Genomic DNA, 21510 nt, shown 5'->3' with positions numbered 1-21510 from the left:
TACCAATTTAAGCAAAACCATTCGACTCCTTCCAAAGTTACCAAGGAACACATAGGCAAAAGTTCCAAATGTCGAATGATTTTATTAAAACACATTTTACTGCAATTCACAAAGCATTGTTTTATTTTCATATAAATAACAGTCACTAATGAAGAAAGAAAAAACAAAATCATGATTACCAATATTTACTTAGGGAACCATTTTATAGGATACTGATGAAAAAAAGGGTCTGCATCTTCACAGTGGCAGGGGACACAGGGACAGGCACAGCAGATTGAAGGCATAAAAGCATATTCTCATGAGAACCAAGCAATCCTTGTTGTTGGAGGACCACACAGAATCATCGTTAATGTAAGTCGAGTCAAAGTTCACAATCTGTAAGTCCTTCTTAAGATATGCATGATTCAGCTTATTTATAGTTCGAGCAAAGGCATATTTAGAAGCACAACTATATGCTTCCAAACGGTACACTTTCTTGAAGTGCAGATCAAAAAATGGGTTGTCCTAGAAGAGAAAGAGAGACATGCTTTTGTTTGTAGTCAGGAAAGTAACTGGATTTTCTGGATTCTCTCAGATTCCTTTATATGTGCTTTTTGATTATAAAGTATTAGTACCAAACATATTTCTAAAACCTACACATGAACTTTCAAAAGCTACCTGCTTCAAACACATTGCTTCTAAAAAAAACAATAAAAATTATTTTTATAGGATCTGTAATTTTTCAATTATGCAAGTAAACCATGTCTCAGAATGTGCAATTATCAACTCTTCCCAGGGTAGTGAATTGGAGAAGATGGGTAAAGGAGGGGAGAATAGATTTCTCCTTTTTTTCTACTGGGAACTTGGTGCTGTGCTACTTCAAAGGCAGAAGGGGGGGAAGTACAGGATGGCTAATTAGCTTTTGGCATACTGCATACACATCAAGTTAACAGCAAGGAGGTACCTTTGAAGTTAATAACAAGGACCATTAGATTATTGGACTGAAACTGAAAAATTATTCATGACTGCCTCTTATTGGACTGCTCTAGGCTTTTGTTATACTCCTGGTGTAGATGTTTTGAGAAAAAAAAAACATCAAACCTGATCTAAGTCTTGCATGTTAAAATAATCTCTGACACTGTTACTAATAACAGTAACAACAATGCCTTGCACTTACAAAGTGCTTTTCAGTTTACAAAATGCTTTCACATTCATTCTCTGCCAAATCCTAACTCTCCTTGAGGGCAGAGGGTTTGAGTTATTTACTTTGTGTTCATGGTAACTACTAGGTTCCCAATGAGTGTGTGTTGAGCTGATCTGAAGTAGTTCTGTAAAAAGAGAAGTGGAGGTAAACATGGCCCTGTAACTGACACGGAGGCAGAAAGGCCAAGTAGGAGTGTGCATAATTTGTTACCAGGTGGTGTGTAAGCATTATGCACAAACAATGGAGGTATCTTTCAAATAGGAAAACTCTTGTACCAGGCCAGAAAAAGAAGATGGGTTTTGAGGTTAAACAACCATTTTGAATCTCTGATATAACCACGGACAAAGTATTTATGTGATCTGACCCTGTCTTTTCTCTTCTTTATTTTGACAGGGTTTCTATGAAGTTTATCATGAGATTAATTATAGAAACTGCGTAATATGGAGGTTAAAAAAATGAAGATAGTTCCCTTTCCCAAATTTGCTTCCACAAATTGTGATGGTAGTGTTACTGCCACCTTGCTTTATATTATTAACAAAATTTAAAAATGAAACAACCCTTCTAAAAAGAATGTACAAGGGCTCTGGTTGCTGTGGCTCATTGTCCCATAAACTGAGAGGTCACAGGTTTGCTTCTTGGTCAGGTCACGCGCCTGGATTGCAGGTTTGGTCTCCAGTTGGGGCACATGCAAGAGGCAACTGCTCAATGATTCTCTCTCACATCAATGTTTCTCTCTCTCTCATCAATAAGCATGTTCTCAAGTGAGGATTAAAAAAGAAAAAAATATATAAGGGTGATGTGATTTTAAGTGCAGCGTTCCCCTAGTCACACCTTGTAAAATTTTCCCTTGCTATCATAATTGCAGCTTGAAAGGCACTTCTGCAGGGCATCTCAGTAAAAGGAAATCACACCCATTCTGTCACTAAATGTTAATCACCCTCCATATATAGTTCCCTCATTGAAACATTTGCTCTTCCTCATGTAGAAAATATCCTTCATCCTTCTGAGATACTTGGAAAGGATTGATAGTTTCCTTTAGCCTAATAATTGAAGCCTGAGAAGGCATGCACATAGAATACAAGTTCCTTCCTTCCTTCCTTCCTTCCTTCCTTCCTTCCTTCCTTCCTTCCTTCCTTCCTTCCTTCCTTCCTTCCTTCCTTCCTTCCTTCCTTCCTTCCTGAATTTGAGAGAGTGGGTAGGGATAAAAGAAGAGAATAAACCTACATACAGACTTTCAGAGGAAAAAATATTTCTTCTTTCTGCTTGGTGCCAAATACACCACATTTTAAAAACAGAATTCCTTTCTCCTTCCTTCTCTCTATCCCTCCCTTCCTCTCTCTCACCCTTTCCCCTCCCTCTGTCTGTCCTGATAGACTCCTAGAGCTAAAAGGGGATCTCAGACATCATTCAGTGATCTCTTGTTTATCGTTGGGATAATAGTTTCCAGAGAGGTGAAGTCCAGGCCACACAGGAAATTTTTGGCAGAGCCAGGACAGAACCAAGATCTCAGTCAACCCAACCCCATTTTTTTGCTGCATCATTTTCTCTCCCATTGTATCATGTCAATCTCCAAATCCCCAGACATTTTGATATCTCCTTTATAAATTGATTTTAATTTCAATTCCATTCCTTTTAAAAGTTGACAGCTTTCCAGCTCGAAATTGCTCTATTTAAAACTACATCACTGCTATTGAGAACACACACACACACACACAAATATATTCTCAATTATGTATACATATATATACACACACACACACACACATATAAATATATGTAATTGCTGATTCCTGAAGATTCAATTCAAAGGGAAAGTAGAAATGAAATTCAAGGAACAACTGGGATATTTTTACTTCATCCACAGAAAAGAAATCTTTAAAAAAACTACCCTTTGGGTATTATAGGTTTTCTTCTGGCGATCTATTATTTTAGGTCCTAAATAATGAGCAAAATAGAAATATTCAACTTTTGAGGTATCTAGTCCACTATCAAAGATAATGATCTTCCAAGAGGAAAGAGAAGAATCAACACGGTTGGTAAGACCAGAACGGCGAGGAGAGAGTAGAGCAGGGCTGTGTGTTAGCAATGACTGTGAGCGGACAGGCTTGCTGAGTGCATCTCCAGACACTGAACAAACTTGAAGAAATACTTATAACTGCATTACTATTTGAGAACTTCAAAAAAATGAAGAATGCAAAAAAAAAAGAGATGGGGATGGTAATTCTTGAAACTACAGGGAAGTGAACTTGACACTGATTCCTGATAAAATTTAAGGCAGCAAAGAAAATTTGGTAAGTACATAAGAGTATAAAGAAAATAATAATCTAAAAATGTGTAATCTTATCACACAGAGATAATTATTTTTAAAGTACTGGTTTATTTCATATATACATATACTTACACATAACTCTGTGTATTTTTTGTACTAAAATTTAAGGTTCAGATTTCAATTTTAATAATAGGACAGATTAAATATACAAACTGAGAATATTATAGAAAAGTTTTGTATTTGTCAGGCTTCTTTAAAACTTACTAAATGGTGAACAATTGTGTTCTGAGGTATTCTTTTGGAAACATGGTGTGTGTGTGTATAATATTTCAGCATATTAATATGCAGTAAATTTTAGGAAATACTTCCTAATTATTTCCTAACAGTTATGTAGGATGTATTATTAGAAAAATGCTATATGAGTCATTAAAAAAGAAAGCAATGAAATCCTGCATGTGTTTACTGAGTATCATGCCAAACACACCAAATTTTAAAAAAGGATTCTTAGGTGATAAGTCAAGAAAATAGCAGATAGCATATATTGATTTCAGTAAAGAACTTAGGGACAACACTTGGGTGTTGAGACTAAATAATTATGTAAATAATGCAGAATTAAAGGCTTACGTGTGCCTAATTCTCCACTGTGGCCTCAGGACCTGGCAAGGCTTGAATTCTCAGTGAATGAATGAATGAATATATATGAATTTGCAGAGATGTTAAACAAGCAATCCAAAGAAGGCAAATTAATAGATTTCTGGGTAAAGTCTAGCTCTACCACTTAATAGCTTTGTGACCTTGGGCAAGTCAGTTAATGTCTTTAAGTCTCATTTTCCTTATCTATAAGTCAGGAATAATAATGGAATTTAAATCATGTGGATTTTGTGATGACTAGGTGAAATTATGTGTGGAAAAGCTTCCTGTGGTTCCTGGCACCTGATAAAAGCTTACTGAGTGTGCCATGGTAGCAGGTAGCAGTACTAATGTTAGTAGTAACAGTAGTAGTAATGATATCCTACCCGTTACCTAGAGGTATACACCTCCCCTGCCTGCTTCATCATTTTTATTACTGACTTGAATGAAGTCCTAAATGTTATGGTTTTTAAATCTGCATCACATTATAGTGACTATTTTAAAAATCATACTATTAGAAGAGTGGATAGGTGGAAGAATAAGCCAGATTGAGAATATAGTATTTAGTAGGATTAAGAATAAATAAGTTTAAATTCTACTTCCAACAATAATACAAATATTTATTGAGTGTCTAATATATGTCAGGTTGAAGGCTACAGTGAAATAATCAAGGTCCCAGGTTGTTTTTTTTTAGAAGCTTTCCATCCCAAGAAGAGTCAGAAAAAGCCAACACTTGCAGTGTGTGGGATTATGACTGTAATTCATTTATATCCACAATTTAAGGGGGCCTTGGGGAAGGGAGACATGAGTAAGACTTTACCCAATGGAGAGTCTCAGAATGGGGTGAGAGATAGAGGTGATTGGGCGTTCTAAGCCTCAAGAGTCAGTAGTTAAGCACAGTGAAGTTTAAGGTGGGGATGACCACTGGTAAAGAAGCCAGATCACCAAGGACTTTTATTTAGGTTTTATTATATGTAAGTAGAGTGTATGGCAGGTGAGATTAAATGGCAATTTATACACAAAGACCTGAGGTTTCAGTTAAGTGTTTAATAGAAATAAGGAATCCAGAGCAAGGGAAATACAAATTAGTCACTCTAAGTCTAAAATATTGCACGTAATTCTGAGAAAACAGGAGGATTACAGAAGAGAAAATAGTGTAGTAAAGGGTGTTGAAGCAATGTCATGAAAAACAGCAGCACCAACGCTACTGCCTCTTGGTGTTTATTATCCTGACATAGCTATCAGCTTATGTGATCAGCATATAAAAGTTATTTAAAGAACAAAATGGGAACATTTAACCTAGAAAAGAGGAAACTTGAGGAGACAGTACAATCACCCTCAACTATTGCAAAGGCTGCTCTATGAAAGAAGGATTGAAGTTGTTCTGAATTTGCTACAAATGGCCAAAGTAGGACTGATGGGTGGATATTTTGGTTAAACATAAGTAGAAAACTTAAAAAATAATGAAGTATGGCTGAAACCTATATCACCTTATTAACCAATGTCACCTCAACAAACTTAATAAAATTAAAAAAATAAAAAGTAAAGCATGGCATTTCAAAAACAGAATGGACTGGCCTCCAGCCTCATGTGGGAATGAGCTCTCCAGCAGCAGAAGAGGTCAGGGAGACTGGGAAAACCACCCGGCACAGGGTCAAGTGGAGAGACTGGAGCAGACATCCTTTCCCCCCGCAATCTTTTCATTTTAAGGCTGTAGGATTTCCAAGAATTATTGATCCTTCTGGTGGATCAAGGGGCTGATAGTAAAATTTGAAGAAACTGAGGGAAGGAATCCCCAAATCTTATGGAGGAATTGGGGTGGAGAGAGAGAGTGGCGGTGGAAGTGCCATGTATTTAAAGTGTCCAGATTGACCAGGAGAGAGTGTTCAACCTGTTAAGAAGCCTTGGGAAAGACTCCTTTAAATTTAATAGACAAAATTCAAATTTAAACTGATAAAAACAGAACAACAACAAAAAACGACCTGTACATCATCCCAGTAGATTAAACTCGACCACTTAAGAACACTGTGTCATTTTAACACTTAAATTGCATGCCAAGAACGTATGAAGTAGGATATTGAGCTTAAAGATTGCCAGCCTATTGACCCCACGTGTCCCTTACAAAGTGTAACACTTACGGTATCTGCTTCTTTTCCATCAATCATCTGCAGATCATTCAAAGACCACTTTTTGGTTACTTCATATTTTTCATCTAAGCCTATTCTGTAGTGTTTCACCATAATTATTTTTACTTCTTCATTTTTGGTCACTGTAGGATAGAAAAACAGTTTACATAAACTCCTAGAAGATGATAAATTATTCAGCACCATAGTTTTCAGTATTTATGTAACCCTTTTCATGCAATGAGTTTGAACCTACATTATATCTGCATCCCCTTTATGAACCCTGATGTATCTGAACCTTCGCAAGTATGCCCCTGGATTTGCTCAATGTCTTTACCTTTGCTACAGTTGTGGTTACATTCAGCCACAGTAATGTCTGTCAGATAGAACACTGAGCCATGTGCTTTTAGCTATGCTTTGTGGTGGGGAATGGGGATCAACTCAGGGCAGAAAATAAGAGGCTTAGCGTTAGCATATAGTCAGTGCCAAAATGTTTACCAGAACAATTTGGAATTTTAATTTATGACAATGTAAGTAAGTGAGGTCAGGGAAGTGAACAGTTCTACTCACACAGCAACACAGTGTTACAGAGTGAGCACCAACAGGCTTTCTTTTCAAGTTACCATGAGATTTTTGATGTAGAAAAGCTTGCATCCCAGATGCACCCGATTGGTATTGTTTGAGATTTTCAGTCTTCTCCAGATTGTCTCCAGAATTCTAGTGTTCAAAATGTGTCATCAAGACAAAAAATTTTAGCACTGTTCTTTAAAAAGTATGGGAAAATCACTGCTTATTTTATGTGAACAAAATTAGGAAATTATTTCCTAACATTAAAATCATTGTCTTTGGCCTCACATGAAAACATCAGAAGAATCTACATTTAATGTTAGAACTCCTGAATTGAAAATTATTGATGATTTGATAAAGGAGTATTTATTATCTGCTATGTGCCCCGTAGAATTATTATGGATGCCACAATGGGTACAAGTACTAGACATGGTCCTTATCCTCTAGAAATATATGGTTTTGTTGAGGAGACAAAACTAACAGACATAAGTTTCATAAAAAATATAAAGATGTATAGGTGTGGAGAGCTGGCAGCTGGAATCAGGTATCTTAAACTTTCTTTCAAGATGGATGCTGTCACTTAGATGTAAGCTGGTTCTGTCTTCTAAGAATGAAATTGGAATCTGTCTTTAGGGAAGACCCATTTGGTTCTGGAAAATGCTACTCTGGCATGCCTTCCTAGTTAAGACTGTATAAAGCATTCTGTTACAGCATAAACACAGGGATAGGGAAGTGATGTGGAGGGTAGTCCCTGGTTTATAGGAATTGTTAAAGTGTTTCATTTTGTGTAAGGGACTAGTGTTGTAATCTAAGCATAGGACGTGGGCTGTGGAAATAGAAGTGGCAAATCTCTGAAGCCACTTCTTGATGACACTGGGTAGAAATAACACTAGACGGAAACCAAAATAGGAAAGTCAGGAGGGCAAGCTGGGTGAAGGGAATAACAACCCATCTCAGAAGGGAAAGAGATGGAACTTGATAGTGTAAGAATGGAGATATGGACCTGGTATTTTTCTGTGTGGACAGGTTTGCAAGACTAGGGGAGCAGGCAAAAGAGCAGAAGAAAAAGGTGAGACAGAATAGAGAAGAAAAACTTGCCAGCAAAGCAGTCTGAGAAGAGGCTGTCAGAAAAGAAACAGTGCAATGCTATGAATATCAGGAGGACGAGAATTTTGAAGATCTGAAGACAATCCTGTGAAGCCACTTTGCTGGGTGAAGCAAGAGTGCAATCCAGGCCCTGAATCTGACTTTGGGGAGATCACTGATTTCTTCCCTGTGGGCAGTTTCTCTAGAATGGTAAAGGCAGAAGGCAGCTTGCAGAGGATTCCTTTACGCACAAACACTGGGTGCATACTGTCCGCCAGTTCCTGGGTTGGGTAGGATTCAGTGTAGAAATAAGAAGAGACTAAAGGCTATGATTTAGATTTCAAGTTCTAAGAGTTTGGAAGAGGAGGGATTGCATATTTAAGGACCAAGGGAGTGTCGAGAGCCATGTCCCAGAGGGGACCTAGAACGGAAGATCTTAACCAGAGGTCAAAAACATGGCTCAGAGTTCTGAAATAGTGTGCAAAAATTGATGGGTTTCTGCCTATGCACATGTCCCCAGCACTAAAAAAGGTTCGTTTGTGGACCAAAAAGGCAGTTGTGTCTGTCCAGGCAAAGGCTCTACCTCTGCCCCAAAGGCTGATGTTCTGGTTCTGCCTAGCTGCCTCACTAGTTAGGGGGTGGGAGAGGAGGGGAATGGGAGAGGGAATAGAATATTGCATGGAAACGGAATTTGAAGCAAATTCCACTGCCTCGTCTATATATTATGATAACCAGCTGATTGATTATAGACCCACTGATTCATTTATTTGATAAATGTTTGAGAGCCCTTTTGAATAAATGCCTGTGCTAAGCATTGGAGTGAAGAATTCCCACAAGGCACCATTCATTCCTGCTCTCACCAAGATTACAGAGTGGGGGCTCCATGAAGAAAACACATGATCTCATCACTTTAGAAATTATATAAATGTATAGGCCTATGGAGTACACCTGAAATTAATATAAACTTTAAAAAAACTTGAATAGGGCTAGTGGATTGGTTGATAGTACTGAATCAGTGTTAACTTCCTCATTCTGATGGTTGTGTTGTGATTATATAGGAGAGTGTCAATGCCTGTTGCAATTATAACTTAAGGTTCAGTGTTGGCACTGGGGCATCATGTTGGCAGTTTACTCTCAACTGTTTCCACCAAAAAGTTATTTATTTGGTGGGAAAAAGTTATTTGTGCTATTATTGTTGCAATTATTTAGTAAGTTTGGAATTATTTCAAAACAAAAAGAAAAATTATGTTTAAACGCCACCCCCTCACCACGATCACAGTACTGTGAATATGGCAAGGGCAGGGTGATTAGGAACATGGAGAAAGGACATCATGGGGGTTGGGGACAGCTTCTTGAAGGGGGTCTTCTGAGTTGTAAAAGGCGGTGGGAGTTAGAATGAAGAAAGGGGTGAAAATTCTGGAACAGCGTGTGTACAGAAGCATGAAATACTTGACACTTTTGAGTCACACAGTGTTTGGTATTGTTGGCTTGAAGCGTGAGGGCGACCAGGTGGTACAAAGGAGGAGGAGGGAAGGGGCAAGGCGGTCTGGAATGCTGGGTGAAGGACTTTCAATGTCATCCTGAGAGCTGGGTGTGTGGGAGTGTTTGGGAGGAGGGCTGTCACTGAAGCACTTTAAGTGAATGGATAGGAGAAGCTTTACATTTTAGACAGGTCTTTTGTTTGTTTGTTTGTTTGTTTGTTTGTTTTTTGGGGGGTGGTTTCGGCCATTTTGTAAAGGATGGGTTGGAGGGAGGGAATGGAGAAAGAGATGTTAAGAAAGAAGGATCTCTCAGTTATCAAGTTTTCTTACATTAATGGTCCTCGTCCACTAACATTAACTAAGAAAGCTGGAGCATGCTGCACGTGTTAATCTTTTGGTACAGTGATGCAGCGCAGAGGCAGTCTGGCCTCCTTCATTTGGCGAAATAGCCTCCTCTGGAGCCGACGAGGCTCGGAGATCATCGTTAGCCAAGAGTCAGAGAAGTCTGCTCAGGCTGGACTGGCCCCAGTCCCTAATTCCTACACTTCAGCTGTGCTGCCAGCCAAAATTAAATGGCCATATCCACATTAATGGAGTGGGAAAGTGGAAACTTATCGCATCGTCTTAAAACAGAAATGTGTTTATACAGTCGAACTGTTAGTTGGTTTCAGTAACATCACAGATGACACTGAATAATTATTGTTTAGTGAATAATATCTATAGGCTCAGGGAAATTCAAAATGAACCTGCTCCAGTTTCAATATTTTAGTTAGCACTTTCAAAATTACAATCTTAAGTCATGTCCACCATTTATTTTTACTCTTGATTTCAGAATTAACACTGTCATTAATAACTGTCTCTACTACAATGGTAAAATAGTCACTGTTATTTATGAGGCTAAATGGAAAGAAGGCCAGCCAACTGAACAAATGTGATTTGGCAGAATAGAGGAAGCAGTGGCTCCGGAGGAAGCTGCACAGCAACGCTTCCAATAAATAAATGACTGTTAGTTTACAGCCCTAGTATTGTTCATCATTGAAATTAAACAATAAGGAAAAATGCTGTGGGTTAACAATGACAAGAAGCTTCCGTGAAGAAGTTTCAGTGCATTGATGATGTTTGAGGTCATTGAGAATGCTATTATTGATTTCATCAAAAAATGATTTTTATATCATAGTTTCTCTAGAAATGTTTTTTAATCCTCACTCAAGGTTATGTTTATTAGGGAGAGAAAGAGGTTGAGAGAGAGAGAGAGATCCATCTGCTCCTGGGGGGACCGGGATTGAACTGCAGCCCAGGTACTTTCCCCACCGGAATCAAACCCACAACTTTTGGTTCATGGGAGGACACTCCAACCAACTGAGCAAACTGGCCAGGGCTAAAAATATATATTTTTAAAAAATATTTTATTTATTTATTTTTTGAGAGAGGGAAAGGGAAGAAGAAAGAGTAGGAGAGAAATATCAATATATTTCTCTGCGTTCGCAGATACTCTGGTTCGCAGGCCCGTACTCAATCCACTGAGCTACGCCAGCCAGGAGAAATATTTTTATAAAACCAATTCTGGGGCTATACTGGGTACCATAGATTGGATGTTTGTGTCCCCCAGCCAAATTCGTATGTTGAAATCCTAACCCCAAGGTACCGTATTATGAGGTGGGGCTTTTGGGAGGGAGGGCCTTCATGAATGGCGTTCATGCACTTATAAGAAGACCTCAGAGAGACCCCTTGACCCTCTGCCATGCAAGGTCATAAGGATAAGACTACTGTGGATGAGGACATAAGGCCTCACCAGACACAGAATCTGCCAATGCCATGACCTTGGACTTCCCAGCCTTCAGAACTGTAAGGAATAAATGTTGTTTATAAGCTACCCAGTCTCTAGCATTTTGTTTCTTATTAACATATTAACTTCTTTTTAAAATAGTCTTATTGTTAACATTTTTATTGTAAATGATTTGACAAAATTGTTAGATTCTCTGGTTCACAGAGAAGTAGTTTTGTTCTGGCATCAAAATGCAACACATATGGAAAATTTAGATATAGTGCTTTCATAATTCTAACAGATGCCATTTACTTTCAATTTAATTCTATGAATGGAAAATGTCTTTCTAAATACATGAAAATACTTAAAATAATCTCTCTGAACATGTATATAATAATTAGTATTTAAAAAATATGTAATTTAATATATTTCTTTATTATATATTAAATATATGTACTTTTATACATATACTGTATATTTGACTTTTATTACAAATATTCATCTACAAAATGTACTATTTATACAAATATATTTCAGCATATGTTTTCACAGTAAGTACATTGTCCTATATATTAAAACAATAACCCTACCTTTTATTTTATTGGAATATAATTTCTCACATTTGTGACTTAAGACTTAACAGGTGAGCACTATGTGTGATGCAGGTGTGACTATTGCCATTTCAGAGATGTCAGTGCTGAGGCCATAGAGGTTAATTATTTTACCCCAAATTTCACAGCTGGTAGGGAGGCAAAGCAGAGTCAGGTTTCACACCTGTTCTTTCTGATTCCAAACCTTCCAACATTCACTCCACCATGTCCTGCTACATTCCATTTAATTATGGCTAATGTTTTATGTGCCATTTCAAGTCCTTTAGAATTTCTTTAATTCAATTACGCTCTCGTCTTTGCACAAACGACTTATCCCTTTTCAAGTGCCCACACATAACAGAGCTCCTCCCTCCTTCATAAGAAGCTGCTGCTTTCAACAGCCAGGTGTAATGATGTTCTAGCTGAGGGGAAGCTGACCCCGAGGAGAAATGACCATGTGAACCCCGAGGGGGGGGAGGGTACTAAGATGCCAAGAAACCCACATGGCAAGTCCTAGCAAACTACAGAGAGGGTGACTGAGTCTATAACATCTGATTTTTGACCCCGACCAGGTAATGTGTCAAAATAACAGCAAATCACAATCATCTGGTTATGAGACTCCTGCAAGCAACAGACTCTGTTCAGATAAATAGAAAGTTTAACTTATTTAAACATCTTCTTTAATTTGAAAAATTCACGATGGGATTTGACTACTCTAGACATATGATTCTTAAAAATTGGGGACTGCTAGGTTGTAGGATATAAAAGAAAATGGTAACTATGTGTCTCTCTAGTCCCCGGAGGTGGCCAACATTCAAATCTGGAGTTACCCGCCTCAACTATTGTGACACGACCTGTTCCATTCCCATCAATGGAAAGTTTCTCCGTAAAGCATGGTCAAAGGCTTAGGACTGTTGAGCTTCACATTGATTTTATCTTAAGTTACTGTTCTGTCTAAATGTATTTGAGATAATCATAAAGAGATGTTGATATCACATTTGGGGAAAAGTGCTTTCAAATTGATGGATGTGATATAGAGAAGAGTTGTGAAACTTAGTGAACTAATATTACTTACAATCCTAACTTTTATTAGGAATATCACAATATTGTCTTCTCTTCCTCACATCTGAGAAAGCCTTGTTTTCCCTTGCTTCTCATGTGACAGAACCATTAAATTTTACTAATGACAGTGATCACTTGCTTTACTTAGTCATTTCCCAGAAGATAACATTGAACCTTTTTGGAGTTGCCCTCATACATGTTAACAATGCTAACCAACCCCTGGACTCTCCAATCCTATTGAAAAAGACACCTGTCATTTATGAAAAAAGACAGCAGGTGATACCAGCTCACAGTGTCTTTCTCAGAACTCATGGATGCTGGGGAGAAAAAAAATCACATCCATATCCAAACTTTTAATTCTAGGAGATTTTTTTATTAGAACAAGTTTAGTTATTATATAGTTGGAGGGAGGCATTAAGATATATTTGGTAAATTAGATATATACATTATCCTGGTTATTCCATTTCTTATAAGTTTTTCTTAAAAATACTTGTATTCTAATGTTACATAATGTGTAATTAGCTTTATAAAGTAGGATCTCAATAGGTATAAAATTATTAAATGTTAATGTTGGAATAAGCATCTTCTCTAATGTACTAAGTCAAAATAATTTAAGATTTGATGGTTAGGATACAACATAGTTTCTAAAATTTTCATTTGAATTTTTCCATACTTTGAATTCTTTTCCTGGGCCAGTTAGACTTTTTACCTGGCTGAAGTGCCAAGTCTCCACACTTTGTATTTATACATAGCAAAATACGGTACGTAAAATTCTAGATGTATATATACCACTGTTTTTATTATTGAGTAAATATTATACTTATTAGGGTTGATAGAATTTTAAAGAATTCTTAACACTTTTTATAAGATGTTTTACTTCCCTTACAGTACTTCCTTTTGACATCTTTAGAAAGTCCTTCTAAGCCAATTACCAGGAAGGGGATTTTAACAAGTTGTTTTCCAAAAATGATGAGGTGTGTGTCTTATAAAGGAAAGTCCACAGTGGACACTTAGAGTTTCTAAGCTCTTTCCTCCTAAGCCCCTCAACAACATTAAATGGCATGCGTGGGAAAAAAATGGAAAGCTGTATATTAAATTCAATAGTTGTACAAGTATTTCTGTGTAAATTCAGCACAAAAATTACTGGTTAGGAAAATCATAATTATATGTAAAAGCCTATTTCTACCTCTGGACAATTTTCATACATTTTAAAACCATGAGGGAAAAACCAATTTTTGTTAAGTAGTTTAGAGAAAATTCTATTAAAGTTCCATCTTCATCAACTAAATTCTCCTACTGAAGTATTACTCCTGTTAACATACTTCCTGTAAAAGAGTTTTTAAAAGATCATTCTCTATTCAAAGTAAGCCCTCAGAAGAAAATCTGAGATATCTTTTCTTTCCTAGCATGCAAAAGGAGAACCCTAGTTGTCCAGACTAGTTGGAAATGGAGTTATACAACTCAATTTTCCAATGTATTTAAAAATGTACAGAATTCTCTGCTGAATTTTCACAAATGAGCTCTTTCACAGTAAACCTGCAAGTTATGCAAATGAATTACATCAAAGATCAGAGACAAAATAATCAAATAAGGGAAAGTACATACCCAGTTTTGTTTCTGAACAATTAGCCAAAATAACACAATAGTCCTTTCTGTCTTCCATTTTAGCACTTAAGAATTCTGTAGAACCCAAATTCTGAAACTTGGCGTAGTTAAAGTTCTATCATGAGAAGATACACATGCTATTATCGTATAGGAAAATAAATGCAAAGCATGTCCCTCTACCACCCAAGCCACTGGGGTTATTTGCCTTTAGAAATGATAAGAGAAAGAACATATTACCTGACACACAGAGGTAATATCTGTCCTGGACCGAGAACTCTATTTCGATAAACTCATACAGATTCTGCGAGAGCGGCTTAAACAGTTTCTTCTCCAAGTCCTCCTTTACCAATGATGACATTTCCTCCAGTTCCACTTGGCTCGATATCTTGGCTCAAGCTCACCCTTTCTTTCCTTTTGCTGCCTAGATTTCTTGTTTTGGTTTGCAGCTCCTTGGTGAGTCCTGCCCACCTCCCAGCTCTCACTCTCTTAACATCGAGTTCCTACCCAGACCCAAGCTCCCAGAGCACTCGGCACCTTCAGACCCCTCGCTGCGGTATCTGCTCAGTGGCCAGCAGCAGCAGCAGCAGCAGCAGCAGCAGCAGCAGCAGCAGCAGCAGCAGCGCTAGCCCCACTGTCGCTCCTCAGCATCCAGGCTCAAGCAGGCTGCTCTCTAGAGCTCTCCTGTGGTTTGTTGATGGGGAACGTGTTTATGAACACCAGCAGATAGACTTGTGGAGTCCTGGTTATTCTTGTGTAGCAGCCTTTCCCATGACTTCTCAGAGGAAGACCACTATTTCAGCTTGATCCCATTATATAAATGAGCTGCCTGGCTCTGTTGATTGGGATCATCTTCCATTAAGGACTTTGCACATCATGAGAAAGAGAAAGAGCTCTTGTATTTGCTCCTGACACTTCCAACAAGCTCCTCTCCCTTCTTGCTTTCCCCTCCTGCAACTCATTCAGACCTTGGCTTTTTTTTTTTTTTTTTTGACAGAGAGTCAGTACTGGTGCCTGGGTCCAAATTATTTTTAAAATGGGCTCACTTTAATGTTATTTATTTCATTACTTACAAAGAAAAATTTACTAGGTACTCACTGGGCCAAAGCATTGTATTTATTTCTTGGGAGGGTGACTTTCCTATCCTCAAGGAGAGTTTGTCATCTAATAGAGATGAGTATTCAGTCATCATAAATGTTTAAAAGTGATAAATGGCACAAAAGAGAAGAGAATATAGAAAAAATATTTGTACTAGGGAAGTATGAGAGAAAGTTCTATGGGAGAACAGCTGGAGCTTGACGAATGAGAGAATGTCTTGAGCTGTAGGAACAGGAGTATATTCTGTGGGAGGGACACTGTAAGCCAGTAGAACACAGGGAGTGTTTGGGAGGACAGGAATAGTCCCGGTTTCCTAAGCTGTGGCATGTGTGGAGGAGGACAAGGCTGGAAAGATAAATTGGGGCCAGATCATGAAAGGCCTTGAATGCCAGATTAATCCTTTGATTAATTTCAACTTGATTTCATAGAAGTAGAGAGCCAATCACAATTTGAGGGCATTTATTCAACAAATATTTTTCAAGGGCTGACCGTGTGCCAAAATCTATTCTAGGAATTGGGAGTATGGGAAATGAAAAACATAGACCCATCGGTTGCTGTTGTGGAGCTTCGTGGGGTTAGTGGAAGGTAAAGAAATAAGCAAGGCAGTAGTCCATTCAACGTGCACTAGGCAAATAGCAGAATATGTGACATAAAGTTATAAACAGGGAAGATTTCAAACACTCTCTCATAATGAGAGGTCTACAAGAAGCTGGTCCCAAGATTAGCTGATAGAAGAGGGTCTCAAGGGCTTTCCTTTCTTCTGATTCTTCATCCTGGATGATGGCTTTCTATCCTCAGCCTGCTGTTCTTCAGCCCCAAAGACAGGAAGAAAGTGGCTGGGGGTGAGGAGTGGCTCTCCTGGACTACTCTTTTTGTCAAAAGCAAACTATTTCTGAGACACCAGGCAGCAGACTTCCCTTTACATCTCAGTGACCATAATCTGGCCATGCTGAGGAAACCAAGTATTTGTCATTTTTGGCTCCTATTATGGGAAGGGGGACTTTCTAACAAGGAAAAAGGGGATGGGTATGACTGTGAGCAGGAAAATGTCAGTGACTTCCATGGCTGCTCTAAAGAAAAACTGGTGGCATGTCTGTGGCTAGTCAGAACTGCGGAGTCCTGAGTGAGACCTTTCTGAGCCTCAGTTTCCTCATTTGAAGAATGATCTCCAGAGCCTCTCCCCACTTTCATATTCTCCTATACTGTTTGTGATTCTGGGAGTCTATTCACACAATGTGGTCAAGAGGACCAGAGAACTAGTGCCATGCTTTTGGATATGGAAATGGAGAAGAGCAGATGAATATAAGATACATTTGCATGATAAAATCAATAAGCCACGGGACCTAACTGAATGTGAAAGGTGGAGTCGGTACAATGCAACCACTTTTTGTTACTACCTAAGGAAGAAGGAAATGGGCTCATATCACAGGAGGTAGGTTTCCAGAGAAGAAATTATTTCTACCTTTTACACATGAAAAATTATTTCTTGGTTGTTTTAGTCTTCATTTGGGGACACAGAGAGGGAGGGAAAAGACTGGAATGATAATGAGACCAACTCATCAGCAATATTTTCATTAAAATTCAATTAGATGTTTATTTATGTGATCCTATGTTTTATGTTTTTCTCCTCTGCTAGACCGTAAGTCTCATGAGGTAAGAACCATGATTTCCTTGTTTGCCATAAACCCAGGATGTGTGGTGTGCAGTGCCTAGCACATCATATGCATTTTTTGCATTCATTTATTCACTCAAATTATTCATAAATATTTACTAAAACACTAAGTCAGTCAAAGAGTCTCATAATGACAATTTTTTTTGCGTGTGTAGCTGATTTTGCAGTTATATATCCTCACAGCTCAAGTACAGTTGTTAGTCTTACCAACCATTTATCCTTTTATCAGTGTCCATTTGCTTCTGTTGCCAGGAATGCACGGTCTTTAGTTGTGAGAGTCTCCAATGCACTTCTGCAGAAATACTACAACTTTCTCTGGAAGTTCTTAAGAAAAGAGTGTCTGTGTATTCCAGTAATGTCTTAAGTAACATTGAAATTAGAGGCTCAGGAACTAACAACAGGGCCTTCTAGTTCCAAAATAAAATGTTTGCTATCAACTTTGAGTGCTCAGAAGTGATTTGCCAGTGGTTTAAATATTCTTGTAGTATTAATTTTATTGACACTCATAGGGGGAAAGTCATGTTAAAATGCTAATAAATGTCTTTCTTAAGGTTCTAATTAGTTCTATAAGAATTATCTATTAAAACATTAATAAATGTCTTTCTTAAGGTTCTAATTAGTTCTATAAGAATTATCTATTAAAACATTATCTAAGTATAAAATATAATATGCATATTATATAAATATATAACACATGATTATAATTTAACACGTAGTATAAATATACATCTTATACAATTAATATACAACAAATATGTAAAATTTCCATATGGCTTAATTTTATAATGAATCTATAATAAAAAAAGAGAAACTGTGGGCTCTTTGGTATTCAAAAATTATCTAAGTCATAAAGAATCAAAGTGCCTAGCCTTAAAAGAGGTACAAATGACAACTCATTAAAAGTGGAAATAAGGAAAAATCTTTAGAGACACTGATTTCTTTGTTAATTAAGAGAAATATAGCACAGAAGAGGTTATAGAAAAATAACAAGGAGATCCGAAAGTGCTCTTCTGAATACTTAATGGAGCTACTAAAATATTGGTATTCTTTCCTCAAAGCCAAAGATTATTCTAGTCTGTGCATTTATTTTCTTAGATGCTATAAAATTATTAATGGAGATTGCATTTTTCTGGAAACACTTATTTTTAATATTCCAATATCCCCCAAACGTATTTCCTACAGGGAAGGAATTTTTAATACCTACCGTTTCACTAATGAGGCCCAGTTAGTACACCATCCAGGTGTTAGTACACCATCCTGGGTAATGAAGCATGTGTCTACGTAGACAGAGCCCAGCTACTGTACAGGGAGGCAAAGCTCTCAGAAGAAAAGATCCCCTAGTGTGTAACGCTCAGATTAATTAACATTTGTGTCAACTGAGGAACTGAAGCCTGAATTCTGAAAGACCCACGACTGGAGGGGTGGACTATAATTTCTAAGTCTAATAATGGTCCAAATCTGCGGAAACATGCTAACCTATCTTAAACCTCCACGAAGGGGATGATGCATCTCTGTCCCACATGTATTGTTTGCACCTTTGGGAATGTGTGTTTAGTAATGAAATGTCACTGTCACTGAATGTTTTTCATTAATAAAATCCTGAACTTGATGCCATTTTATGTGTGATTATATAGTAAATTGAAAAATGCCAGTTCTGTGTTGTATTTCTTAAGCTTTTATTTGTAGGAATCAGGACTATATTGGCATCGAAATATGTAATTTCTGTTACACACATACATTCTCTTACTATATCATATCACGGTTTACTTAATCCAAGAAATACTTCTTTAATCAAGTTATTTCCTTGGTAATTCCAGTTTAGGGACATTTTGTTTGTGCGTGTGTGCATGTGAATATGTACAGCAAAATGAATGTTTGTGTCCCCCCCAAATTCATATGTTAAAACCCTAACCCCCAATGTGATGCATTAGCATATGGAGCTTTGGGGAGGTGACTAGATCATGAGAGTGGAGCCCTCACAAATGGAACAAGTGCCCTTACGAAAGAGGTTCCAGAGAAGGTCGTCCCTGTGAGGACACAGGGCAAGAACTTTCTTTCACCAGGTACCAGTCTGCTGGTGCCTCGATTGACCTTGGTCTTGCCAGCTTCCAAAAGCGTGAGAAATAAATGTTTGTTATGGAAGCCACCCAGTCTATGGTACACTGTTATAGCAGCCCAAACTGACCAAGAAACTGTGTGTATGTGTGTGTATGGTGATTTAGGATAAATTCCAAATGGATGGACTTTGTGAGGTGTTTTCTCGTGTTTCCACTTGTTTTCTTCTGGTTTTAGGTACTCCAGATAGTCCCAGAAGTCTGACTGTTGTAAGAATTATTAGGAAATGCAGCCCTATCCCTGAAAGGAAAAGAAAAGTGGTTTCTTCTTTTCGTGACCACTCCTCCTTGACTTTCTGACATTCACCCATGAGGAGTTACTGCCATGCTTGATGTCTCAGACTTCACCCTATCACCAATATTGCAGAATGCATCCCGATAGGAAGGCTTCAGTGGTTCACAGTCAGTGCCAGAGTCCTCATTAAGGAAGGGTGGCTCTGACTCAGCCAGAGAAGGAGCGTGTTTCTTGTTTGGAATATTCTAGTACCATTTAAAACCATTAGATTTACAGAGGCAACTTCTTTTCCAAAGTGAAAATGAAAAAGAAATTCTAAAAGTATTCCATGAAAAAATATTCTTTTGACAAACTATATATACAAATCAATTTTCAGGGAAGATTTTGTCTTTTTATGTATTTTTATCAACATTTAAATATAGGTGGCAAAGAAAGGTTTGTATTTTCTTCTGTATCCTACAGAATAACATGTAAACACATTTTTGTTTATTTTTTCTATTTGGTCTCATGGAATACATCAAGTATTTTATAAAGAGGCTACTTCAAATAATAAGGTAGTGAAAATAAAATTATGTCTATAGAATGGCCTTTTTTTGTCCATGCTAAAATATATGTAGCAGCTAGACAGATGTTTTCAAAAAGTTTTTTCTTATATTGGAGATAAGGGGACTTCAAATTAGTTAATGGAGAGAAAGTCTCATAACTTGATATGTAATAGTAGCCAATTCATAATAAAGCTAATAGTCACATAGTCCTTGCTCTGAGCCAGGTACTGGGCTAAGAGCTTCATAGATGTTAGCTTATTTAGTCCCCCCAACAATCCCATAAGATAAGTATTATTGTTAATCGAATTTTACATTTATGCAAACTTTGGCACAAGTTACTAGTTACTTGCCCTGTGTCACATCATAGTGGATCTGATTTGAACGCAGGCATCTTGCTCTATCACCTGCACTCTGAACCACTGGGTCGTACTGCCTTGTTCCAATTTGACCATGAGTAGTATTTTAAAACTTTGCTGCAAAGTCATAGGCATATTACTTAGAAAATTTAATCTGTAAATAGAGGTACCATATTCTTGTCTCAACCTTTTTTTCCCCCAATTGCCAGTTCTTTTTTTAGACCTTTCAATTCTGATGTGTCTTTAGATGCCAGTAGTTCAGGATGAGGAAGGATGATGTCCTTTCGTAGTAGATGCTTCATAAATGTCTCTTGAATGAATGAAAATGTAGTTATCAGTCTTTAAAAAAGGTCTTCATTTTTTCTTTTCTGTACAAATGCCCACAAATGGAACTAGACATTTTAAGGTCGATATAAAACATGCAGAGGCTATGTGTCATTTTCTTTGCCTAGCACTCTTTGCTTTATTCTGGCAGAAGAACCCACCTTTTTCTTTGGAAAAGCCATCCTAGTGAAGGGGTTGGGCTGCTCCCCCCTGCCATTTGTTTCACTGGGACACAGGCAGGAGCACAGGACCCTGGCCCCAACCGAGCCAAAGAGAGTCTTCCTTCCCCTGGTCACTGTGATTGGCTCAGGGCTGTGCATGTGATCCATGCAGGATGGGTGCCTAACCTACTGTCTCTCAGCTCCAAACCCACCCTCCTTAGCCTTGCTTTGTGATCTTGGAGCTGGAATGTTAAACTTCATCAACAGAGAACAATGGTGTGGCTCTGCAAGCCAATAGGTTCAGGAAGATATTTCCCTTCCAGGTTCTGCTTCTTCATTATTATTATTAATGAGAGTGGTAACCTGGAAGCTGCACAGGAGGATTCCAGGTCTTCCCTCAGGCCGTGCTCTCCCCATAGGCACCCACCTCCCCCTCCGGCAACAGGTGGTTGCTTCCACATACTAACAGCCTGTCCACACCCTCCCACATTGGCCAGCTGCTTCTATCAACTAGCCCTGGATGATGCCCTATGGCAAGTTAGTTTACCACCAGCAGGCTTCTGGTCTCCGTGCAAGGCACACCCCTTTCGAAGAGGCCTGAATGTCAGCTTGCAGCTTCCTTAATCCTCAGTCCTTTCTTGTTCATT

General features: G+C 38.0%; 1 protein-coding gene across 2 annotated transcripts; it reads right to left on the bottom strand.

The window, feature by feature from the left end:
* Nucleotides 1–4: 4 nt before the first annotated feature.
* EXOC1L (exocyst complex component 1 like) lies at nucleotides 5–14919 on the bottom strand. Of its 2 annotated transcripts, XM_037162283.2 has the most exons (4): nucleotides 14599–14667; nucleotides 14362–14476; nucleotides 6221–6351; nucleotides 6–504 (listed from the first exon to the last, which is right to left on the bottom strand). In XM_037162283.2, the coding sequence occupies exons 2-4, from the start codon at nucleotides 14417–14419 to the stop codon at nucleotides 238–240; spliced, it is 456 nt and encodes a 151-aa protein (XP_037018178.1). In that variant the 5' UTR covers nucleotides 14420–14476; nucleotides 14599–14667; the 3' UTR covers nucleotides 6–237. The 2 variants fall into 2 exon arrangements, with proteins under 2 accessions (XP_037018177.1, XP_037018178.1); XM_037162282.2 differs by lacking the exon at nucleotides 14362–14476 and having other exon boundaries at nucleotides 5–504; nucleotides 14599–14919.
* Nucleotides 14920–21510: the final 6591 nt, after the last annotated feature.

The sequence above is a fragment of the Artibeus jamaicensis genome, unplaced genomic scaffold (genome assembly GCF_021234435.1).
Source record: "Artibeus jamaicensis isolate MK-2021 breed Jamaican fruit bat unplaced genomic scaffold, CSHL_Jam_final contig_889, whole genome shotgun sequence".
Lineage (NCBI taxonomy): Eukaryota > Metazoa > Chordata > Mammalia > Chiroptera > Phyllostomidae > Artibeus > Artibeus jamaicensis.
The sequence above is the reverse complement of the archived record's forward strand: the minus strand, read 5'-3'. Positions and strand labels throughout refer to the sequence as shown.

What these genes read in the sequence shown, in the direction of transcription:
- EXOC1L (XM_037162282.2), bottom strand. Translation starts at nt 14,719, where the DNA reads ATGTCATCATTGGTAAAGGAGGACTTGGAGAAGAAACTGTTTAAGCCG. An exon ending in ATATTACCTCTGTGTGTCAG is followed by an intron (nt 6,352 to 14,598) that starts GTAATATGTTCT and finishes TCTATCCTACAG; the next exon opens with TGACCAAAAATGAAGAAGTA. An exon ending in ATGGAAAAGAAGCAGATACC is followed by an intron (nt 505 to 6,220) that starts GTAAGTGTTACA and finishes TTTCTCTTCTAG; the next exon opens with GACAACCCATTTTTTGATCT.